General features: G+C 41.6%; 1 protein-coding gene across 2 annotated transcripts in view; it reads right to left on the bottom strand.

Annotated features, from left to right (window-relative positions):
* NALCN (sodium leak channel, non-selective) overlaps nucleotides 1-25,458 on the bottom strand; it is a 436,823-nt gene that overhangs the window by 85,091 nt on the left and 326,274 nt on the right. For both annotated transcript variants that reach the window (XM_075562611.1, XM_075562612.1), the window contains one exon: nucleotides 14,251-14,324. In XM_075562611.1, coding sequence (XP_075418726.1) covers nucleotides 14,251-14,324 — 74 coding nt within the window. The remainder of the gene's footprint in view (nucleotides 1-14,250; nucleotides 14,325-25,458) is intronic.

Here is a 25,458-nt window from a genome sequence, read left to right as displayed (position 1 = left end):
GGTGAAAAATCAGTTGATAATAAACCTCATTCTCGATACCCATCAACTTCCCAAACAGATGAAAATGTTGACTCATAATACGTTTGGAGTTATTTCCACCAAACTGTTTATCAGAATTTCTAGTTGGAGGTTCTAAAAAGATTGTACAACAGTGTTCGACATAAAAGTTCTGATTTGTGGCAGACAGGGGACTGATTTTGCCACCATGACAATGCACCTGCTCATGCAGCCATCTCAGTGCACCAGTTTTGGGCAAAAACCCAGCAAGCCTCTCTTGCCCCATGCACCTTTCTCACTTGGACTCACTCCATGCAACTTCTTTTTGTTTCTGTGAATGAACAGGGACATCAAGGGACAGCAATTTGAAGATATAGAAGAGGTGAAGGAAAAAATGAGGTAATTATTATCAGCCACCCAAACAGATGAGTTTGAAAAATGTTTCCAAGAATGGAATCACAGATTTGAAAAATGTATTAAATGTAATAGAGATGATTTTTGAAGGTGATAAGTTTGTTTTGTAAACAAAATGAAATATATAACTTTGAAAAAAACATTTGGCCGGGGTCGGGGGGGTACCCCTTCCTATGGCTAGCTTTAGACAGCATCAACCTTCATTGATAAATCAACTAAGTTAGTTAGTTCAGGATATAATCCCGTTAGTTCAGGAGTATATCCAACAGACACCCAGCACTGACCTGAAAAAATCTGATACTTCGATGATATTAGCAAGCCTAGCTAGAATAGTCTGTACTGCATAATAAATGGTAGCTGATAAGACTTCATTGCCATGGCTAAACAAGAAATTTTAGCTCAACCTACTGAAAGGTACATTGATTTATCAACAGTGTTTTATGACCCTTAATTCTCTTGCCTGGTAGCAGTGGGGACTTCTTCAGTAAGCCTTTGAAGATATGTTTATAAAGGACACTGGTGGTGCTGTGGTCTAAGGGTCAGACTGCTGACCTCAAAGTCACTGGTTCAAACCCAAGAGCCCCTCCTTGAGAGAAAGGAGGCTATCTGCTCCACTAAGACTTACAGCCTCAGAAACCTGAAGCAGGGTCATGATGGGTCAGAATTAACTTAATGGTAGTGATGTATTGCTGGGTCGCATCGCCTGGGAGATGTAGGTGGGTCCTAGACTAACTAATGGAAAATCATCTCTGGGGTGCTTTACTCATCTAGCCATTTACTTATTTAACTTCTTAACTCACTTAACTCATTTAGCCTTCCTATTTGTGGTTGCACCTATTAATTTACAGACCCCATGTAACAGATTACAGAGTGAGGCATACATAGGTGATGTGATTTACCCTAAGTTTACATCTGTTGAGTGGTGGAGGCAGGATTCTAACCCAGCTTGGCCCCTTGTGGCGTCTACACTATACTGCTGCCTTGGCAGTGGTGAGTGGCTTCTGAGCTACCCTGTAGGAGTACCCGAGGCCCATGGCTCATTTAGGCCTACAAGGTTGTGTACATCGTACCACCTGACACATGAAGGGAAAAAATGGCACCTTTTCCAGGGACTTGTGACTACTCAGTGTGATGTCTTAATGTTCTGTTTTAGCTCTCAGGCTGCTAATATCCACTGTAATGGATTCACAGAACTCTCAGACAAAATTCCTGATTAAAGTGTTTCTGAAGGAAGTTAACAGGTTGTAATGCCAGTGAGCAATGCTCAGGATAGTTGCTTTCTCAGGACAGGCTACGAAGTTCTTGCAGGTCTGCTAATAAATGGCCAAAGGAACATATCATTCCAATGTATGTTCAGCCCAAGTTACGGGGGTCAGAAAACCCAGATCCCTGAATTAAGTGCCCAGAGGCGCCCACTCCAATAAGCCCCAGCACAAAGGCACTCAGCTCCATTCTGTGGGCCAGCAAGTTCAGTTCCCCCAATTAAGTGCCCAGAGGATCCTCATTCCACAATCCACCCCAACACAAAAGCACTCAGCTTTGTTCCGAGGGTTGGGGAGCCCATAACTCTCTGCTCCGGTTCCCGGTTCTCCTGATGCTCCTCTGATGTCATCACTGTCCGGTGGACCCGGGAGGTTCACTGAGCAGGAATCTTGGGCCCAGAGCACTTGTGCTCCACTCCTGGCTCTGGGTAGTAATGAGACCCTTCTTCTGACCTCTCTGAGGGCTCATTTGATACACAGCAGGATGGCATTCCAGGGATCCCAGTTCACAATTACTCACAGGTGAATCAGCAGTATCTTCCCCCACCTTCTTACCAGGCCCATGCTGGGAGAGGTCTTTTGGTGGGAGTTAGCAACTTTGGCTAGAAGACACATATTCAATAATTGACTGCCCCTGCACTCAGATTTCAGACAAGATGCAGGTAACCTGAAAACTGGAGCTCTTTCTATGTTAATTACATAGATACAGCATATGCTACATGGCCGTTGTGAAGTCACCAAGAATGAGGCCACTTAGGGAGGTCAGCAACAGGAAGCCAAGGCCATTCGGGTCCAGAAACGAGTCTTCCCGGGATGAAGTCCAGGGTCTGAGGTTTGCATTGCCACCCAAACCATAGCCTAAGGTATTCCATGAAGACATTTATCATTGACTCACTGATTCACTCATAAATTCATTCGCTCACTCATTCACTAATTCACTCACTCACAAACTCACTCACTCACAAACTCACTCACTCATTCACAAACTCACTCACTCATTCACAAACTCACTCACAAACTCACTCACTCACTCATTCACAAACTCACTCACTCACAAACTCACTCACTCACTCACAAACTCACTCACTCACTCACTCACTCACAAACTCACTCACTCACTCACTCATTCACAAACTCACTCACTCACTCTCTCACTCACTCACAAACGTACTCACTCACTCATTCACAAACTCACTCACTCGCAAACTCACTCACTCACAAACTCACTCACTCACTCACTCACTCACTCATTGACAAACTCACTCACTCACTCACTCACAAACTCACTCCTCACTCATTCACAAACTCACTCACTCACTCACAAACTCACTCACTCACTCACAAACTCACTCACTCACTCACAAACTCACTCACTCACTCACTCATTGACAAACTCACTCACTCACTCACTCACAAACTCACTCACTCATTCACAAACTCACTCACTCGCAAACTCACTCATTCACAAACTCACTCACTCACTCACAAACTCACTCACTCACTCACAAGCTCACTCACTCACTCACTCACAAACTCACTCACAAACTCACTCACTCACTCACTCACAAACTCACTCACTCACTCACAAACTCACTCACTCACTCACAAACTCACTCACTCACTCACTCATTCACTCACTCACTCACAAACTCACTCACTCACTCACTCATTCACTCACTGACTCATTCACAAACTCACTCATTCACAAACTCACTCACTCACTCACAAACTCACAAACTCACTCACTCACTCACTCACAAACTCACTCACTCACACACTCATTCACAAACTCACTCACTCACTCACTCACAAACTTACTCACTCACTCATTCATAAACTCACTCACTCGCAAACTCACTCACTCGCAAACTCACTCACTCACTCACTCACTCATTGACAAACTCACTCACTCACTCACTCACAAACTCACTCACTCACTCATTCACAAACTCACTCACTCACAAACTCACTCACTCACTCACAAACTCACTCACTCACTCACTCACAAACTCACTCACTCACTCATTCACAAACTCACTCACTCACAAACTCACTCACTCACTCACAAACTCACTCACTCACTCATTCACAAACTCACTCACTCACTCACAAACTCACAGACTCACTCACAAACTCACTCACAAACTCACTCACTCACAAACTCACTCACTCACTCACAAACTCACTCACTCACTCACAAACTCATTCACTCACTCACTCACTCACTCACTCATTCACAAACTCACTCACTCACTCACTCACAAACTCACTCACTCACAAACTCACTCACTCACAAACTCACTCACATCACTCACTCACTCACTCACTCACTCACTCACTCACTCACTCACTCACTCACTCCTGTTCAGTCAATTCTGACTCACATTGATCCCAAGCGCCCCCAAATAACTCGTGGTTGCTTCCCTCTGCCTTTGGGAATTTGTGTAGGAGATGGAGAGAGACAGAAAGAACACATTTAAAATTGCTCCAAAGAGAAAGGGCAGCGAGGACACCAGCTGCCCATTCTCCACGTTGGTGGAGCATCAGGTAAAAGTAAACGATCTTTACTCCCGAGGCACACAGTCTTCAAGCGCACTGCTAGGGAAAGTACCATTTGACAAGTACAGGAAGTGCTTTGCCTCAATTTCTAATGGCTCCCTTGGCCTGACAACTTTATACCACGAATAACCTATATGTGGTGGAGCATAATGAATCGTCTATTATTTAAAAGCAACAACAAGGAAATAGTTCATCGGGACCCCAAGGGGTTTGGTTCCTGGGTTCCTGTGTCACTAGACAGTAAATGACTTAGCTTTCATGAACTTTAATTTCCTCCTCCCTGAAACCGAGCCAATGCTCCTCATCCTTCAGGGGTGCCACGAGGACCCAATCAGAGAGCACATATCAATCACGTAGCTGCTGTTAGCACACCTTTTCAAACAAAGGTGAGCCCTTACTTCCCTAAGTTCTTGGGGCACATAAATCTGGCCATGCATTTGGTTTTCTTGGCAATAATCTTTAAGGATACAGAGCGTCAGGCCTGTTTCTTAGAGGGCGCTGCTAGGTAGACTCACACTGGCAACATTTGGGATACCAGTTGAAAGGCCAAGAGCTGTGCCACGCGGGGATCTTTGGTTGCCGACCTGAGAAATCATGTTGATGTGGTGATTGCAGGGCAAAGGAGATGTGTCTCCCACGAGGCTGGTCATCTGGGGTAACGGGCCCTTTTAAGATGCAGTTTTATCATTTCCAACATGTTAGTGGTACTCATACTGACTGCATAGGGTGGTGTGAGAATGCAATGAGACTAGATCCAGGAACTTAGCAGTGAGTACAAATCTTTACAAGGCTTAGATAGTCTTTTTTTTCTTAAAAAAATAATTTCATTGGGGACTCATACAAGTGTTGTCACAATGCACACATGCATCCATTGTGTCAAGCACATTTGTACATTTGTTGCTATCGTCATTCTCAAAACATTTTCTTTCTACTTGAGCCCTTGGTATCAGCTCCTCATTTTTCCCCTCTCTCCCTCATGAACCTTTGATCATTTATAAATTATTATTTTTTTCATGTCTTATACTGACTGATGTTTCTCTTTGCCCACTTTTCTGTTGTGTGTCCCCTAGGGACGGGGTTATATGTAGGTCATTGTGATCAGTTCCACCTGTTTTCTGCAGTCAGAAGCATTTTCTGGAGTTGAACACTCTGGATGCATGAGGGAAGAACCCATTTGTCCAGCATCCAGAAAAATACTGGGTCTATCAGAGATGCTACAGAAATATTTCTTAAAATAGGGAAAAATGTTTTTGGAGTACTTTCTTTCTGGAAAAAATAATTCATCTTTGATAATTTTCAAAGCTACCACTCAAGAAATCTTCATTATTTATATCTATATTTATGTAGTATAAATTATATTTGTAATAAAAATACTTCATAAAATGACCAAAAAAGGGAGAGGACCAAAGCCTTCACATGCCAATAAATACGAATAGGATGGAGCTTCAAAAATTTCCTAGAAAAATAGAATGAAAAGATAATGGGATTTTCCCACAAATTTTTTGAAGCCCTTGCACATATTGGGTCTTTTCCAATGTACATAGCGTTCCTCTACACACTGTATCCTAGTCTGTAAAAAATGTATTAGTATAACTGTATGCAAAGCAGGTTATGCCATAAATCCAAATATAAAAAAAATCCAAATATCAGAGTGCAAATATCATGCCAGATTGAGAGCTCACACACTATCAAGATATTGTCCTATTAGGTAATGAGGTGCTGAGAGAGAAAACATAAAAGATGAGATTTTCTAAAATAATTCAAAATGCTTATTTTATTTGGACATGCCTGTATTCATAGTCTTGAAGGCTGATCGTGCCGTTTTGCTCCATTTCAGGTCTTTGAATGTGACGGACTTGCTGCGGAGGAACCTTATTTTTGAAAAAGCACCTTGTTATTTGTTTTTGATCCATCGGTCACAGTGAAAAGTTTACTGGCTTTTGAAGACAGTGTTCTTTAGTGGAGCTGAGCACTATCCTCTAAGTGGGAGCAGCCTTGAATTTAATAGCCACCTTTGATTCGAGAGCTTAGGGAGTAGAACATCTGCTTTCTCTCTATACTCCTTAGATTAGTCTTGAGCCAACACAACAGCAGTCTTCGGCCAGAGCATTACCCGCATTTCAGCATGTGATAGTATTTTTAAGTTCTGTAAACATTGTCTACATTTTTTGTCCTATCAATGACTTCTCAAACATAGATAGAAATATATATTTGTGTTCGTTTACCCTCCATATACCAGTTAACTAAAACGAAGTACGCAGAAGACCACACATTGAAGAATGCCGTGGGTAGCAATGGCTGGCTGCCGGGCATGATTCAAATGCCTCAGCCTCTAGGGCCCTTTTTCTATGAAAGATATTTTCGTTGTGGAACTTAATGGCCTATTCATAATAATTTATATAGCAGCCTTTTTGCTGGAATAATGTCGATCCTGTTTCAAACAAAAGATGTGCATTTGGAAGTGAGGGTCCCCTGCGAACTGAGGCCCCCCTGGAGCCCCATAGCTTAGTTATAAAGACTCGGAACTTTTAAGTTATTATGACTTTACCAGTCATCCCAGGAAATTAAAGCTGCTAGCCAGTAAGTAACTTCATTGTTAGCTTCGGGAATGTCCCCCAAATCCATTTATCTGAGTTGCAGATTGCTACAACAGGCCTCTTCTTTGGACAACTGGTCACACTGGTCACTGACAAACTATTAGTATTCCTCAAGATTCCTGCCAAGACATTGGCCCAGCTGGGTCCTTCCAGCCTAAACCCATTCTTAAGCTGCTGTTTCTAAAAATAAATTTTATCTGTTTTTTTTAAAATCAGGTAATACTTATGCCTGGTTAGAAATTCAAAAGGGTCAAAATGAATCAAAATCTATGGTTTGAAGATGGCAGCATAAAAAGCCACCTCTTTCGATGACTGTATAATCCCGCTTGATGGAATCAGACAACAGACTTGAATGTGAATGGATATAGTGGATTGTGTAAGAGATGGCCAAACAACAACAAACACTGTTATAGAAAAAGAAAGGTAGAAGGGCTTCTAGGGTGTGGTGGATGAGGAAGGGGACCCAGCAGAGTAGATATCAGGGGGTTCAATAATAAAAAACCGTTTTGAAACTGTTTGTGGTAACAATTGGACAACATTGCCTGCTGTGATGGAACTATGGACTGTTGTGATATCTGTGAGAGCACCCAATAAAATGACAGAGAGAGAGAGAGAGAGAAGCAATCATAATTGTAAACTCTATCATAATAAGTGATTATTGAAATGCTGACCCAAAGTCGACGGGCAGAACATTGAAGGCAGTTGCTGCCAGGTGTCAAGGATAAGCATCTTCCTTCCTTATCTCCCCCTTTACAGTGAGGTCTTCTCCTGCAGGCAGGCACTGCGACCTGTCAAGTGTGTGTTCTTCTGGAGAGTCCTAAACTCTTAAAACAAGAACTCAGCCCAGTCTTAATCAGCTCTCCATCTGAAAATCACTCACACCCAGACAACATAATCTTAGCAAGGCCCTCCTCTGACCCATCCTTTCTGAGACAACATTGTTAAGACTGTTGAACTAGCGGCCCCCCTTACTGCCATAAGTATTCCTTCTGTCTGCTTGATGAACAGATTATTGGGGCGATCTTTGGGGGGGGATTTATAGCTCTGGCAGTGCACTGGGTTGGCATTGGACTGCTAATGGAAAGGGAAACTTTCAACCCACCTGGCACTCCCAGGAAAAAGATGAGGCATTCTATTTCCATAAAGCCTTAAAACTTCAGAAATCCTGGGGAACAGTTGTACTCTGTCCTATGGGATTTGGGGTTGCTAGGACTCGGAATCCCCTCTGTGGGGGTGGAATTGCTTGCTCGATTGCTTTATGTGTGTGTGGTGGGGTGAAGGGTGTTGGCGGTAGTGGTGGTATACTGTATATCACTAGGATTCATACCACTAAGACTCATCCAATAAAACAGGGGTGAATTAAGAGACTAGATCATGGTTGTGCAGGCACAGAAGCAGAAATCCAGTCATCTGAGTTCAAGTCTAATCTCCTATGTGAGGATTGAAGGGTCTCTGAAGGTCATATCCTTTGGTCTTCCATTTAATAGGTAAGAACATGGGGAATTTCCATCAGTTAATTGTTTGCAAAGCCAGGTCTCCAGCCCACCCATGTCAAGGATTTGTTTTATTTTCCTCCAACCTTTGATTGTGCTTCACAATATTTTTAAAGAAGTAAATACCTGCTAATATCTTTCTTCCTCTTAGATCACATGCAAGTGGACATACATTTGGTGACTGCTTCAAATCAGGACAGATTTCTACTCATATGTTTCACCAAAGTTATTCAGCTCCGACCTTTCTTCCTTCCTCCCTATGCTGTTGTTTTCCACCCCGCAGGAGAACCCTCTCAGTGAGACACTAGAAAAGGGAGCGCTAAGCACACAGCATCGGTCTCAGTGGGACTTCTTGTCTTTTTCGGGCAGGACTTGACTATGGAAAAATTGAACTTCCATCCTCCTTGCCTCAAGGACCTTTCCCTTATAAAAACCATAAAAATGTTGGGAAAAGGTGTTCACACTAAAAATACATTCTTTGACGGTTACCATGTATAGGAAGATAAAGGAGGGAGGGAGAGTCACAGGCTCAGGGTAAAGTCACGGATTCAGGGTAGGCAAGTATTACCACTGGTGAAGGGAAGGTAATCTATAACAAGAGGGGCTTAGGGAGAAGTCTTGGAGGGAAGGAAGAACACTGAGATTTTCAAGAGTTAAAGGCAACAGAGGCAAATATTGTTGTAAATACAATTCCACAATAGTAGTGATCGGTGACTAGAGCTCAGATATGATCTTTAGTATGTCCTATCTGGATTGAGAGACCATCTCAAGAACAGATTTATACATTGAGAAGACAAGAAGCAAAGAAAAGACCAATGTGGATGAGCTCAAAGATTCTTGAATATGGAGTGGCTAAAGCCAAGTGAAGAAATGCTGAAGTAAAAGTGCTAAACATAAAATTCAAAAGGAGTTCAAGAAGACAAAGTGACATTATAGTGAAATGTACAAAGACATCGAGCTAGAACAGTAGTTCTCAACCTGTGGGTTGAGATCCCTTTGGGGTGTCGAATGACCGTTTCACAGGGGTCGCTTGATTCATAAGAGTAGCAAAATTACAGTTGTGAAGTAGCAACAAAACTAATTTTATGGCCTGAAGGTCACCACCACATGAGGAACTGTATTAAAGGGTCAAGGTGTTAGGAAGGTTGAGAACCACCGAGTTAGGAAGTCAAAAGGGAAGAACACGCTTAGCATATCTCAAGCTGAAAGAACTAAAAAAAAAAAAATTCTAGCTCTTCGTGGTAATATGGAAGGGTTCATTGAGAAAAATATTGAGTGGTATAAGAAGTATTACAAGAAGATGGAAGAAATACATAGAAAGCCAAACAAATGGTTGTCCTTCCACCATTTCAAGAGGTCACATTCAACCAAGACCTTATGAAGGAAGACCTTATGAAGGAAGAAGTACAAGCTAAACTGAAGGCATTAAGGAAACGCAAGATTCTAGGAACTGATGGAATACCAAGTGAAATGTTTCAGACGGCATGCAGCAATGTCATAACTCACTAGTCTATGCCAATACAACCACGGTTTTCAGCCTTCCTCATGCCACAGCCCTTTCCTACAGTTCCTCATGTGGTGGTGACCCCCAACCAAAAATTATTTTCATTGCTACTTCATAACTGCAATTGTTCTACTCTTATGAATTGTCATGTAAATAGCTGATCGGATATATTTTCATTGTTACAAATTGAACATAATTAAAGCATAGTGATTAATCACAAAAGCAATATGTAATTATATATTGGGAAATATTTATTTCTAATGACAAATAAATGAAAGTTTGTCTTGAAGCATGGTGTAGAATGGGTAGTAGTTTCCACGCCCAGTAATCGTATGGAGGCATATCTGCATGTGGGCGGACCCGCCTGGAGACAAATAGAGGAGCAGTGTCTCAGTTCCTAAGACCATCGGAAATACGTATTTTTCAGATGGTCTTAGGCGACCCCTGTGAAAGGGTTGTTCAACCCCCAAAGGGGTCATGACCCACAGGTTGAGAACCGCTGGACTACATGAAAAAGAATGTGGTATCATGCCTGGAGCAAGGCTTATTGACAATCTTTGATATGCAGATAACACAATTTTGCTTGAAGCACTTGCTGTTGAAAACCAAGCACTATAGACTTCAATATGGATCCCAACTCGATGTAAAGAAAACAAAACCTCTCACATCTGGAACATTATTGAACAGCTTGGCAGATGGAGAAAGGATTGACTTTGCCAAGGATGACATTTTACTTGGATCCATAATCATGGTTCACAGAAAGCACATCCAGGAAGTCAACTGATGTGTCGGGCAGATCTGTAGCAAAATGCCTCTTTAAAGTGTAAAGAATAAAGATCTGACTTTGAGAACTAAAGTACCCCCTCGCCAAGCCATGGGGTCTTCTGTGGTCCAGTATGCAGGTGAAAGTTGGACAATGAACAAGGAACACTGGAGACTCATTAGACATTTGATCATGATCATGAACATGGACTGCCAGAAGACCAAACTAATTCATCTTGGGCAAAGTACAACCAATATGCTCCCTAGAAGTGAGGCTAGCAACACTTGGTCTCTAGCACTTTGGATACACTCTCCAGAGAGATCTGTCTCCAGAGACGGACGTCAAGGTTGGCAGAGGGTCCACGCACAGGAACCCTCCATGAAATGGGCTGACTCACTGGGTTTCACGACAGCTGCACACACAGCCGTGGTGGGGCTGATGCAGGGCCAAGCCGCTGAGCAGTGTGCGATGCATAGAATCCCTGTGAGTCAGAGCTGACCTGGTGGCAGCCACACAACCCAAGTTGGCTTTTCTAAAGGTCAAGTTTTTATCCTAATACAACAGAGTATACATTTCATTTCTAATTTTCAGCTTTCATTTCCTGAGATTCACAGGGCCAGGGTGGCTCAGGTAGCCTCGACAAGCTCTTCTGGTTTTACGGTTTACTGGGCTGTGTGGAAACACATCACGGACTCTGCTCACCCACACGACCGAATGGCGAGGCAAACCAGAGGGGTTATCTGTGCTGAGTCCTACAATCGCCTGTTCAGACATTGCACCCGTTTTATTGCTTCAAAACCACTGTCTTCAGTACATTTTAAAGTTAACATCTCAAATTCCCCCTCACAATGTCAGAAAGCTGCAAAGGATATACTGTTACCGCTATTGCACATGTGTTTTAATACATCTGTGAGACAGTATTACAGAAGCTCATCCACCTATCGCAACCCATTTTCCCGCACTGTCGACCACATGAAGTTAGATTTCATTGTCAGACAAGTCCGTTAAGTGTGTCAGAGAAGAAATCTAACTTTATTTTTTATCTCAAACATGCTAGCATACACCTCACAATAACCTTGTTCCTTCTAAAGTGCGAACACAGAGGTAGTTTGGGAGGGAGATTTTCCAACATGCCACCACCCTGCTAAGTCCAAGGTGCTCCCGGATGAGACCCTTTCTGTGGGAAATCATTTTGGAACAATGATTCCTGGCAACCAGGGGACTTCATATACAGATTATTTTCTGGGTAGATGAGACTTTCATCTTTCTTTTATACATTAAAAGAAGGGTAAACACAGAAAGTATATTGGGAAAAGGAAACTGGTAGATCAGGTTTAAGAAAGAATTAAAAGACAGTAGAATATATAATAATTCATGCCTGCCAATTTATTGCCCTCTGCTATGGAGTCAATTCTGTCTCTCCTCATGCTACTTGTCTTACCTCAGTCCAATAGGACTGAGGACTGCGCCATAATGTTATATGTTTTATATATATTTGCATAATTATATATGTTATATATGTATACAGAAAAACATAAAAATCTCTGTATATATTTACTGGAAGAAGATCTTTCTTTTGAGAAGTGGCTCATGGGTTTGAAACATCAATGTTTTGGTTAGCAGTGAGTACTTTAACCACTGAGACACCACAGCTGCCTCCCCATCTATCCCCTAGCAAGCCATTGGGTGTCCCCTGGGGTGCGATCTCTCTAGCTGAAATACAATTAACCCTAGAGAGGTGAAAAGAATCATTTTGTTTCTGATTCGGCAGTATGTTATCTCTTAGAGCAGAATGGAGTCGGTTAACATGAAAGCAAAATGCTTTATTGAAGGAACAGAATGGCCTAGATTGGACACATTCCATGAGGATTCAGCAAAGTGTACTGGCAGATTTCTTCACAGAGTTTTAAGTACAAAAAGAAAAACAAAAACAAAATCCAGGAACTAATAAGAAAGAAAAGCTGATAGGTTGAAATTTTTGAAAATTATTCTTTAAGAGACAGCAGACAGTTCCCAGAGGATCTGCGAGCTTCGTTTTGTTCATCATAAAGTGAGAGTCAGGTAAAATTGGTTATGCCCTGGCTATTTTGAGGGCCATCCTGAGAGAATATCCTTACTGGGAGCTGGCTGTGAGAGGAAAGGAAAAGAGGGGAGGCATAGAAATCCGGGTAGAGTCTAGCTCACTGGTTTGATCAGCTCAGAATAAGCAGTAAAAAGCAAAAAGTAGGGTCCAGTCTATAGTTTTGGCAGAAGTCTTTCCTAACGTCAAACACTCAGATTAAAAACAAACAAACAAAAAATACCTTCGTAGAATAAATGGAGACCCAGGATAATACAATCCCCCTTGGGGAGAGTTTCTGATTTAAGTCAGGATTTCTTTGCACCTCAGCCAATGGCTGCCATATTATTTGCCTACCCTGGGAGTCTACAGTGGCCCGCCATCTGACCTGCCAACCTTGGCTTCATTCACCTCTGCAGTCACCCTCCTGCTGATTTTGAGCTCATAAACCTCTGCAACCCTGGGAACCAAGCGAAGTCTACAGACTAACAGCTGCTCCTTGGACCCAGCACCTACCCAGATTTAGACTCGACCAGCCCTCCGGGTGAGGGAGCCATTTTCTTGGTATCTGTTTCTCTCTAGCTAGACATAAGTAACTTTTCACTGGTTTCGCTTCTGTAGACAACACAGCGGTAACTGCCTAACACAGTGATAAAAAAGTCCCATGGATATTTGTTGGACTTTTAGAAAAGCTACTCTAATATACATTTAATTTGACATATTAATCCTCAGCCAACATAAAAAAATATATTGGATGGTGATTAGTTAGGATTTTTTTAGTGTATTTCTGTTCCTCAAATCATGCGCCCCTCATATGTCCCCGTCTATTATGCAAGTGACAATGACAACACCCTCTAGAGAAAATATTTTTGGGACTCTTCAGAGGAATGAAAGTGGAGCAGAGGAGGAACCACAGTTGAAGAGGCGTTCCTAGTATGAACCTGTCCCATCTCCCCAGCTCGCCACCTTCCTCCAATATTGAGTTGTGACATTGATATGTTTTAATCGATGTCATTCCAACTGCGTATGCATTTTGGTGACTCTGTATCATGTTACTCTGTATGAAACATACAGCCTTCGGGGATGGTCATAAATGGTTAGTTTTTGTTTTTTTTCCCTTCCTGATACTTCATTTCAAGGCCAGGTATAGAAAGGGCAATTAAACATGATGTGTTCTTATAAGCATTCTCTGAGGGTAGTGTTTTTTATGCTAATAAACTTGTTATCATCATTCATAATTATCTTTAAATAGCTTACCCTGTTACCCTCTTCATTTCTATAGTGATTTGCATATTGGGTATCACAAAAGTCATACAACTGTTAAGAGCAACAGTAAATCATTCTCAGCTTTTCATAAATGCTTATACTTTTAATTTGGGTCTATGCAAAGAAATGTCCTCTTGAACTAATCAAGTGTTATTGCTTCATGAAAAATATATAATTATAAGTACATATACCCTAGCTTATTGTTGAGCACAGAACGTATGTATTAAGGCCCAGAAAGTTAATTCATTTAATTAAAAAGCTGCTTACTCTTTTTTTGTGTGTGCTTAATATAATCTCACTTGTGTTTAAGTAGATATCAACATGTATTTGTATTACCTCAAGATTTTAGTGACTGCCGTCTCCTTTTCCAGAAGGTTCCTGGCCCTGATGCTGAAAACAGACTTGCGAAGCTGTAAAACAATAAGAATAGTTCTTTAGTTTTAGAACGTACATTTAAGCGACATTAAACATGAACGTTTCCCCTAAAGTATTATGATAGCATTAGTTTTGCTAGTTTTTTCTTTTACTTTCATTTTTATTTTCGGCAGAACGTCAACCCCCCTTACAGGACTACACACCACGTCTGTGGGGGTGATGCATTGGCTATGCATATAATGCTTTTCCTGAACAGCTTTGTTTTTGTTTTCAAATACGTCAATATCAGAACTCACATTGCTTCATATTGTCATTAGTACAACGTTTTCTTGCTACCTGATGACCTAGACCCAGTTGCTGGCCTATGACCTGAGACTAATTTGTGCAGGTAGCTTGCAGGATCTTTTCCCCACGGGCATGTGGCCAAGGAAAGTGAGCTGCCCAGGTTTCTTCCGAGTTGACAATTATAAAATTACTGCAGGGGAGAGAATGAACATCAATCCTGAAGGACTGACCGGGAACCAGAGATGTATGCTCTCTCACACTTGGCCTTTGTCCTGCTGGACATTGGCGTTTGATTGGTGACAGGTGTAGTGTTTGACAGGTGTAAGTGATTGACGCTAAAGCCTTGTGGGTAGAAAAAAGATTGACAAAAGTAAGAAACATCATCAGGGGAAGCTTCCAAGCAACAAATAATGAGATGTAGCCATGACCCTCAGATGAAACTAAAGGTAACAATCGGCGCACGGCCAGTTCAATTTGGTCAATGGACTTGACTTGGTGTGTTGAGTAAGTGGCATAGTTTTGGTGACTATTGGGATTCTTTGGTAAATAAGAGTCAGAATCCCTGCTTTCTAGAATGAAATAGCCTAGTTAGGGAGGTAAAGGTGGGCATATGAGATCCTCAGTAAAACGTACAATGGTGTGGTACACAGTGCTAGATAATGTGTTGAAATCTTTTCCCAAGAATTACTTGAAGGAGTAGAAGCTATACTGGTAGGTGAAGGATGCTTTTGATTTCTGTAGCAATGGAGGCACCTTAGGTAAGTAATGAAACAGACAATATGTGCACAGAGCATGTTGTTGTCATTAGGTACCAACAAATAGAGACCTTACTAACAACAGAGGAAACAGCCCTGTCTTCGGCACCATCCTCCCCATTGCTCTTACATGTGAGCCCACTGCTGCGGACACCGAGTCACTTGGCCTCCATGAGGGCCTTCCTCCTTTCCCTGCTCCTGCACTTACCAAGCACCACAGCTCCTTCCAGGACCCTCCTAATGGCAAGGTCAGTGAGCCCGAGTCTTGCCTGACTTGCTTCCAAAGGGCACTCTGACGGTCCTTCTTCCAAGACAGATTTGCTTGGGTTTTTTGGGGAGGCATTCCATGATATTTTCAATATTCTTTGTTAACACCCTAATTCAAATGCACTGACTTTTCCCTGGTCCAACTTTCACAAGCATATGAGGAAATCGAAAATACTGTAACTTGGGTCAAACGCACTTCAGTCCTCAAAGTAACATCCTTGCATTTCAACGCTTCAAAGAAGTCTTGTGCAGCAGACTTACCCAATACAATGTGCCGTGAGCACTGCTTGGGGGCCTAGGCAAGAAGAAACTCCTTGACCACTTTCATCTTTTCTCATGGACCCTGTTGGTCCAGTGGTAAGATTTTGCTTTTCTTTACATTGAATTGTAATCCATTCTGAAGGCTGCAATGCTTGACTGTAGTCAGCAAGGGCTTCGAGTCCTCACTTTTAGCAAGCATGGTCATGCCATCTGCGTATCACAGGTTGTTAAGAAGTTTTCCTCTAATCCTGATACTGCATTCCTCTTCATAAAACCCAGTCTCTGATGATTTGTCTAGCATAGATATTGAATAAGTACAGTGAGAGGACAGAACCCTGACACACACCCTTTTTAAATTTTAAATGAGGGTGTGTTTCCTTAGGCAAATGAATACAGTACAATTGGTGTAAGCTATGGGCAAGGTGGGTCTTTAAGACACATGAAGTTTTTCTTGCTTAAGCACTGTGAGGTTTACTGTACTTCAGATATACGGAAAGGAAGGAAGAAAGCAAGAGATGGAACCACTCTGGATTAGGAAAAAGAAGCCAATGACTTAAACACAAACAGACAAGGGTTAGGCAATGTGAGTTGCAAAGCTAGAGAGCACTGATCTCAAATACAGCTGCAAAGAGATGCTGTAAGGTGACTCAATGCGCTCACATAGCCCTAGTTTGAAGAGGATAATTATGAGATGGTCTTTTCAACCATAACTGAGAATCTAGACAACAACACAATCAGCAATTTAATTTTATTGTTTCAGGGAAGATCTGTAATATGGGTCAGGATCTTTGAACAATTGCTAATTTCCTCCATATGAGGAAAAATGGAAAATCTATTTTTATTTTCATACCAGGAAAAACTCAACTAGTTTTATTATGCACTAGAAATCTTGAAGGATTAATTAATAGGTGGCCAATGAGGAAAGGGTAGATGTCAATGATTTGAAATGACATCTTTGAGAGTAACCTAAAAATTATTCAGAATGCTTTACCACTTAATTTTTTTCAACCTTCTCTCTCTTTTGAAAGAGTGACTTTGAGTAATGATTTCAACTGAGCTGCTAAAATCTCCTACATTTTAAAACTTAGAATTACTTGTGAAGACAGAAGGGCTCAGCTGAAGGGACCCTTCCGGGGAGAATGTCTACACTGCGATACAGAAATCACGCTTACAGCCCCCGGAATGTTCTAAGCTGCAAATGCACTAGGGTGGGGAGTTTTAGGAGCGATCGGCAGACCACACAATCCTCGCTTCTTCTTCAAAGAACAAAAAGAAGGCTGGGCACATAGAGTACAGCCTCAGTGATCCCCCACCCCCACCCCCTTATTGGAAGGTGATGGTCTAAATTCAATTTCCTATCAACTGCCTTTGAAATGCTGAAACTTAAAACAATGATCTCATATTGGGAAAAACAATTTCACCACTGAGGATGACCCAAGGCTGTCAGAGTCAGTTTTAACTCTCAGAGGTCAAGTGCAGGGAGCAGGCAGGACAGAAGCAAGAAGTCTCTGCGTCCTCACCGGGATGAAGCTGCCACATCTTGGTTAGCAGCCTAACCCAAAATGCCCTCAGGGCTGGATGATCTTGTTTCCTTGATGTTTCAACAATGTTTAAGGTAAACAATGGGTTATTCAAACTCCCGTTTTACTTGGTAAAACGAATATTCTTATCTCCTTAGGAAAAGTTTTAAGCATTTCTTTCAGCAAAGGACATTCTCCAACAGTGTTTGAGAAGAGACTCAGAGGTACATTGCTCTCTGGTGCCCTCTACTGGCTCCAAAAGATCCTGACAAAAGCATAATAAAATCTTAGGGAACTCAGGTTTTTTTCCATGATAATTACTTTTAGACACGGATTTGATGTAATTGCTCATTTCCAACCCGAACATCTCATAGATATAATTCTTGAAGAGAGAATATATGATACACATTTATAGAGCATTTAAATGTAGCTGGCATTGAAAAATTCATACATTAGTTGAAAAAGCCCCTTTCAGTTATATTTTGTTTGTAAGTCTAATAAATATACCCAGTTCCACTATATAGCCATTTTCCGATGGAACTAACTTTCAAAAACCAATTAAATGTAAATGTTTAAACACTCCAAAGTTTACATATTTACATTTAAAGTCTTAAACTTTTCATCTAAAAGTTGTTTCCATAAATGTGCACTTAAAATGGGATTCAAGAGCTTCAAAGTTCAACTCCGTTTGCATAGACTCATTTCTCATAATTTGGATCTGAAAGACACACGAATGAACGGGCTTTTCCAATGTTTTGGGGAGATGTCCCTTCTGCCTTTTAATCTACGGTTCCCTCTCCCCACTCTTTTGTGCCTACTTCACTTACGGGGCAGTGGTCGTTCACTGGTAGAATTACTGCTTTCCATGTTGGAGACCTGAGTTTGATTCCTGGCCAAGGTACTTTATGCACAGCAGACAACCACCTGTCAGCAGAAGCCTGTGGCTGCTATGTTGCTGACCAGGTTTCAGCAGAGCTTCCAGACTGAGATGGACTAGGAAGAAAGGCCTGCCAAACTACTTACGAACATCGGCCAATGATGGATTGCAATGATTTCAAACTGATTTGCAGCTGGTGATGGGGATGGCGTAGGATCAAGCACTGATTCTTTCCAGTTTACATGACTTCAGGGCAGCTGACACCACTGCCAATTAATCTTTTGAATCACCATTTGACGTTTGGTTTCTCAGAGCCAAGAGCTTTCTGAGTGTACACACGGAAGAGGTCAACATGCTCTTCTAGCCTGTGTGTGTCCTGCCCATTGGCAGCTGGCTGCGGAAATTGTATCAGATTCCTATTTGATCTTTTGGCCAAGGTCATAGTTGCCCTGTGTTCTTTATTAGAATGCAAAGAATGACTGAGCATATCGGTTTGTGATGCTAGCAGAGTTGTTGTTTATTGACCTGCCACATCTCCGTCTGTTTGATTCGCTGAAATTGCATAATGACATGCCTATCCGCGTGTATTATTTGGCTAACCAGGGATGGAATTCATATAGAATAGGAAGACTTTATTTCATTCTTCTTCACCTGTGTGCTAGATTAAAGACTTGAGAAACATTGGCAAGATGAATTGTCATCACTGTTTGTGGCCAGGTGCCGTCGCACTGGTTCTGACTTCTGGCAGTGGACACCAGATGGGAGCCCGTGCCCTTCCCACCGCGATCACCAGGACTGAGCCTGCATTCCCGGCCACTGTGTCCATCCACTGTGCTGAGTCTTCCCATTTTACACTGTCCTTCTACTTCACCAAACATGACGTCAGATCCAGAGACAGGTCTCTCCTGACAACATGTCTAAAGTATGCGAGACAGAGTCTCATCATCATTGACTCCAAGGAGCACGCTGGCTATTCTGTTTCTAAGACATTTGTTAGTCCTTTTGATAGTTTACGGTATACTCCATATTCATTGCCAACTCCACAATTCAAAGGCATCAATTCTTCTGCAATCTTTCTTATCCATTTGCTAGTTTTCTCATGTATAAGAGGTGATTGAAATTGCTTGGGTCAGGAACACCGTGGTCCTCAAAGTGACATCTTGGCTCTATAACATTGACAGGAAGTCTTTTGTAGTTGATTGGCTCAATGTAAGATGTAGTTGATTACTTAACTGTTGACCCCATGTACTTTGATATGGTTTCAATTTGGTTCACTGATACACTCTATTGTTTTATGCTTTTTCCTGTTCTTTATTTCATCACCTCCACTCCAATCTTTATTATTTCCTTCTCCCTCTGCTCATTTTAAGTTCAGTTGTCTTTGCTTCTATAATTCCTCAAGGAATAAAGTTACATAATTTATTTGAGATCTTTTTGAATGTAGAAATTTATGACTTTTTGACCACTACTTTTGGCTCACTCATATTTTATTTTTTATAAATAGTTCTATTGTGATATCATGCAAATGTCCAATTAAATAGTCAAATGTTATATGCTGTTTATAATTTCATTAATCTGAATGTATATTCTAATTTATGCTGTTTATTCTATTCTCATCAGAAATTCATTTTTATGTATCATGTGCTCAGTCACCTACAATGATTTTTAGTCTTTGTAATCACGCAGGACATCAAAAAGCTAGTTGCATATCACACACACAATACTGCTACTGGCATTTACGGTTTCCTGATGTTTATTTCCACACGTGGGCTCAAGTTAGTGTATTATGTCCTTTATTTACTGAATGAAGAGCATCCCTTCACATTTCTTGGAGAGCAAGTCTCATCTCGTGGACATTGAGTTGATCTGCAAAACGAAGTAGAGCTCCCCCTGTGGGTTTCCAAGAGGACTGCAACCCTGTCTGGGCATCGAACGCCTCACCTGTCTCACTCCTGCAGAGAGCCCCGAGTTTTGCACTGCGGGTCCAGGCCTCATAAGTTCCCTCAGTTTTTGTATAGCGGAGAGCATCTTAATTTACCTTTATTTTTGAAGGGGAGTTTTGCCTGACATAGATTTTGTTGATGACATTCCCTTTTCCAGGACTTGCCAAATGCCATGCCATTGCTTTCTGTCCCCCATGACACAAAGTTGACGATTGATCTCATTAAAGATTGCTTGTGTGTGCTGAGTTGCTTCTCACATACTGGATTCTAAGGAGTTGTGGTTTTTGAATGTGTAGGTTCAAGTCTTTCATCAAATTTGGAAAATTTGGGGTCAGGACATAGGTGCAGTGGAATGCCTTCATTTGCCAAGAATATCTCATTGTGCCCTTTTTTCTCAGTCCTTAGCTGTCTTGGATGTCTCAATCATACTGTTTTGTCCCAAGTGCCTAGGACTTGATTTTAGTGTTTTCAAGAAATAACTTCCACTTCTCCACCTGGAATGACTTCGAAGAAAGGCAAAACAGATACGAGCACCTTGTATTAGTTCTTCAAGTAGCTCCCAGGTAGTTTAAAAGAGACACATAAGAAAATGTTGAAACTGTCTTGACTCAGGCACTAAAGTCCTACAGTGAATACCAGACGCTCTTTATGGATCGGCCACCAAGACAGGGAGGGGGTGGGCATGGAGAAGTATACTGGGCCCAAATCTTTCTTACCATTTTTAAGATGCCCGTTTCTTGATTTAGTGCTTACTATGCTATAGTAAGCTTGAGTTTCCTGAGTTCTGACGAAGTCTGTTCTGAAAGAGTCAGTTTGTTTCTTTGGGGAAACATGGGCTTGCCATTCACGACTGGACTCTGTTGTCTATCTGTACCCCACCCCTCCTTGAATTCAGTTTCCTTGTTTTTAATGGAATTGATTGCCTTTATTCAATCTCTTGAAGGCAATCCATTATTTTTTAATTGTCATTATAAACTCAAAGAAGTAAATGTAGGTGATGGGTTTCCAAGGGTTACAATTACTTTTGTGGTACGTGAAATTATTCTAATTGTCCTCAAGTCACCTCAAAAGTCTTTTGGACATGAACCCTCTTGCTCTTAGGCAAAGCTTCCTGTTCTCAGATATAACAAGATGTGCTGTGGGCGGACTTGGTACTCTTCTTGTTCCAAATCAACTCGCTCTGAAAGTAAGCCAATTGTGAATGCCCTCAGGGAGCTGTACATCAAGAGCATCATGTAGACGTCAGTCATGCTCACGGCTACTGCGTTTGTCACTGCTTGTAGACTTTTGCCTGGTTAAGCTGGCAGCTATTTTTTAGAGATAAAATAATCGTAAGTGTAGCTTATATTTGCCACGTCAAGTACAACCTTTGACTTAACCTGTTCCATATGACATCGCTCCCTTACCTCCCTCACCCCAATCAAGAATTTTGATTATCAAGGACATAGAATGATGAAATTAGACAATCACCTGATAATCACTCATTATTTTTATCCCACATGTCACAGATAATAATTTTATATAAAAATTAACGATGCCATCAGTACAATGAATGAATATTAAAAGATGTTTGCATAGTTTTTATTCTCCTCTGCAATGCGTATATATGTACCAGGCCTTTATTAGTAGGGCAAATCATTATGATGTGTTATGTGCTCCTTTCTAGTCCGCGTGTATTTTTAGTTCTCCATATAATTATGTGCATGCTCATCATCGGTTGTTTTGTCTGTGTCTCTTTCATGATTTTGGTTGTGGAAAACATGATTTTCAGTCGTTTCCTCAGGAATGGGGACCGAGAATGATGTGTCTTGTTCCCTTCTACCTTGGTAAGTGCTCTTCAGTGCCCTTTACACCTGAAATTCCGTTTTCCTGGACATCACCCACTTGGCTCACACACTTGGATGTGGGTATTTTAAGTATGGCACGTGACTTTCTGTTGACACAACATTGCCGTTGAGGTCTGATGCTCATCTAATGTTCGTTCCTTCATAAACCAGGCGCTCCTTTTGTTTATTGATTTAAAATTCCAAGTTCCGTATTTTAATATTTGTCCAGACTATGTCTGGTCATCAGGAGTGTCAGGAAAATGATGTGCTCTTTCAATAGGTACTCTCAAAGCTTGAATAGTTTAGAAAAGCTTTGGGCTTTCTGTAGTCCTGCTTTGGTTCTCTCCTTTACCAACCCCGCAAGTGCAATTGCTATTCTTTGCCTTTCTTCAGTTTGTCAAGTGCATGGAGCTGGGCGGCTAGCCCCTTATAGCAACACCACCAGCAACAAGGTCATCCACACACAAGTCACACGGTTACACCCTGCCGTCTACTGCTTTGCTTCAGGGTTCATTCCCCCCACCCTGGCATCATGACATTAATGTAAATTCTCAGAAGTATTAAAAATGTTTTGGAAATGATACTGCAAAACATTTTGTTCTCTCGACTAAAAAGAGTTTGTTCACACACACAACCAACCCTTACATATCAAATAATAACACGAAATCCAAATTCGTCTATTTATTTCTAGGATCCCTATATGCATAATTGATTTTCAGAATGACTCTGAAGAAGATGAAGAGACCAACGATCTTTTCTAGCCTACTGAAGCCAGTAGAGCTATTGTATTTGTAGTTTGCGTTTACCGTTTCTTAACATCAGGGACCCACCACAACTTTCAATTAACCAGAATGTGAATTCCAAGCCTGAAGAGCAGTCACGGGTCTACTAGCATCATTCGATTCCCTTGGGATGTTGCAGTGCTTATGCCGAACGAGCCACAGATCTAGCCACACCGTTCCTGCAGCAATCAGAAGCTGCGACATTTATTTGGAAAAGAAAACCGCTAACACAGTGAGCACTTTTGACTTAGAGTATGGACAGAGTATTAACTGGGAAAAAGTTCAGAAGACATTGTTTTTCTTTTATCATTTGAAAACATTGGCAGATTAATAATATGTGGGAAGCAGTCATCAAAACGTGACCATAGAATGTGAAACCATGGTCTGGTGAACGGAGCTTGGCGGATGTCATTTCTGCTAGCAAGGTGCAGTGTAATGAGCCACTTTATTGAATAAGTGCCCCACATAAAATAGAGTCACTGGAAATAAGCAATTGCTCACAATCACCTAGATTGAATGTGCTCCTTCATTTAGCTGCCTTCGAGCCTTTCATGCGTCCATGAGCTGCAAATGAATCCCAAATGCATGCAAGAAATTATTTGCATGGAAAGTTGTTTCTATAAAATAAGCTCTTAGTGAAATTGACAGTATGCATGGAAGGAGAATTTAAAAAGAGCAAAATAGGATTCGTGTAGGTGCCTGGAGATTAAATGGACATAACGGATGTATATACAAGTGAATATACCGCTAACACGCTGTAAATCCTTGAAAGGTGTTTTCAAATATAAATATTTTTGGAAACGTTTTCTTTTAATGGGTCAAGTTTTTATTTTAATTTTAAGTTATTACAACAATGTGGAATCTAATTCCAGAAAAAAATAGCAGGGCTAAAAAGTAGAATAGTCATATGAAAACATATGTCTACACACAACACACACATGCACACATTCAAATCTGTGTGCTTCTGTGGGGCTCTGTCACCCAGCTCTCTGAGTGGAGCATGCTTTATCCTTCTGTGAACTCCATAGAGGACAAGCTTCATATTATAGAAACCCTCTTTTTCTTCCTTATCCACAACATTTTCCTCTAGGGTCTACCATTGTGCACATGGATAATAGAGATAGGAACTGGAAACACAGGGAATCCAGGGCGGATGATCCCTTCAGGACCAGTGATGTGAGTGGTGATTCTGGGAGGGTGGAGGGAAGGTGGGTTGGAAAGGGGGAACTGATTACAAGGATCTACATGTGACCTCCTCCCTGGGGGATGGACAACAGAAAAGGGGGTGAAGGGAGACGTCGGACAGGGCAAGATATGACAAAATAATAATTTATAAATTATCAAGGGTTCATGAGGGAAGGGGGAGTGGGGAGGGAGGGGAAAAAGTAAGGGGCTGAAGTGGAGAGCGAATGTTTTGAGAATGATGAGGGCAATGAATGTACAAATGTGCTTGACACAATTGACGTATGTATGGACTGTGATAAGAGTTGTAGGAGCCCCTAATAAAATGATTTTTAAAAGGAATGAATTAATTTCATAGTATTATAAACTGATTCCTGTTACTGGTCCGCATTCTTTATTTCTGTGGCTAATTTTTGAAATAAAAATTTTAAATCAAGTCAAACTTGACATGAGAGCAAGTAAAAATGTATTGCCACAAAATCTTAGAAACCTTTATTAAACAATAGTATGTATATGTATTGATATAACCTCCATCATTGTCTATACCCTTCTGAAAGCACTGTGTCTATCTCTAACCCTTGCCTGAAGAACTTTGTGCTCTTCGATTTCTGCATATAAAAGCAACAGTTTTGGCTTTCTGGAAAGGCTCAGATCATGTTCCTTTTCAATGTTCTTTGAATTTGGGGAAGAAAAGGCTGACGAGGCAATGATAGGGCTGTAGGAGGCATGCGCAAAAGCTCCTGACCAAACACTCAGAAGGCAGCCCTCGCTATCCCAGAAGAATGATCATGGACATCGTCATGATGGGAAAAACTTCCAAGGACAAGCTTTTTCACACACTTGCCATAATTAGCTTTCTTTAAACTTCTTTCTAATAAGCCCCTGCGATTGTCCTTTTGAACTTCCCCCAAGCAGTCCCCATCTAGTTCTGAGATAACTTCTCCCTTGACTGTAACTGGCCAAGTAGTCCTCGCTGAACGTCTGGCTTCTCTGAAGGAGTCCGACGAGGCCTGAGACAAGGGCATTGGCGAGAGCATTGCTCCACGGCCATCCACTGATCGTAGAGACGTGTTTACATGCATGCACTTGTCACCTGGAACCCCAAGAGCAATCATTCCCCTCCCCCTTACTCTCCTATCGAGAGAAAGCTGATAAAGTGGAAATGAATTGATTAGAGCCTGGATTGGTTTGCCCTTGAGGTTTATACCCATGCCTTGGCCACAAGCCATATCCTAGACTCACTGTCGACGTGGTCAAGCCTCCCCGGGGTCCTCAAACCTTTTAAACAGGGGCCAGTTCACTGTCCCTCAGACCCGTTGGAGGGCCGGACTATAGTTTAAAAAAAAAAAAAAGATGAACAAATTCCTATGCACACCGCACATATCTATTTTGAAGTAAAAAACCAAAGGGGGCAAAGACACCTGGCGGGCTGGATAAATGTCCTTGGTGGGCCGCATGTGGCCCGCGGGCC

Source organism: Tenrec ecaudatus, chromosome 11, assembly GCF_050624435.1.
Source record: "Tenrec ecaudatus isolate mTenEca1 chromosome 11, mTenEca1.hap1, whole genome shotgun sequence".
NCBI lineage: Eukaryota > Metazoa > Chordata > Mammalia > Afrosoricida > Tenrecidae > Tenrec > Tenrec ecaudatus.
The sequence above is the reverse complement of the archived record's forward strand: the minus strand, read 5'-3'. Positions and strand labels throughout refer to the sequence as shown.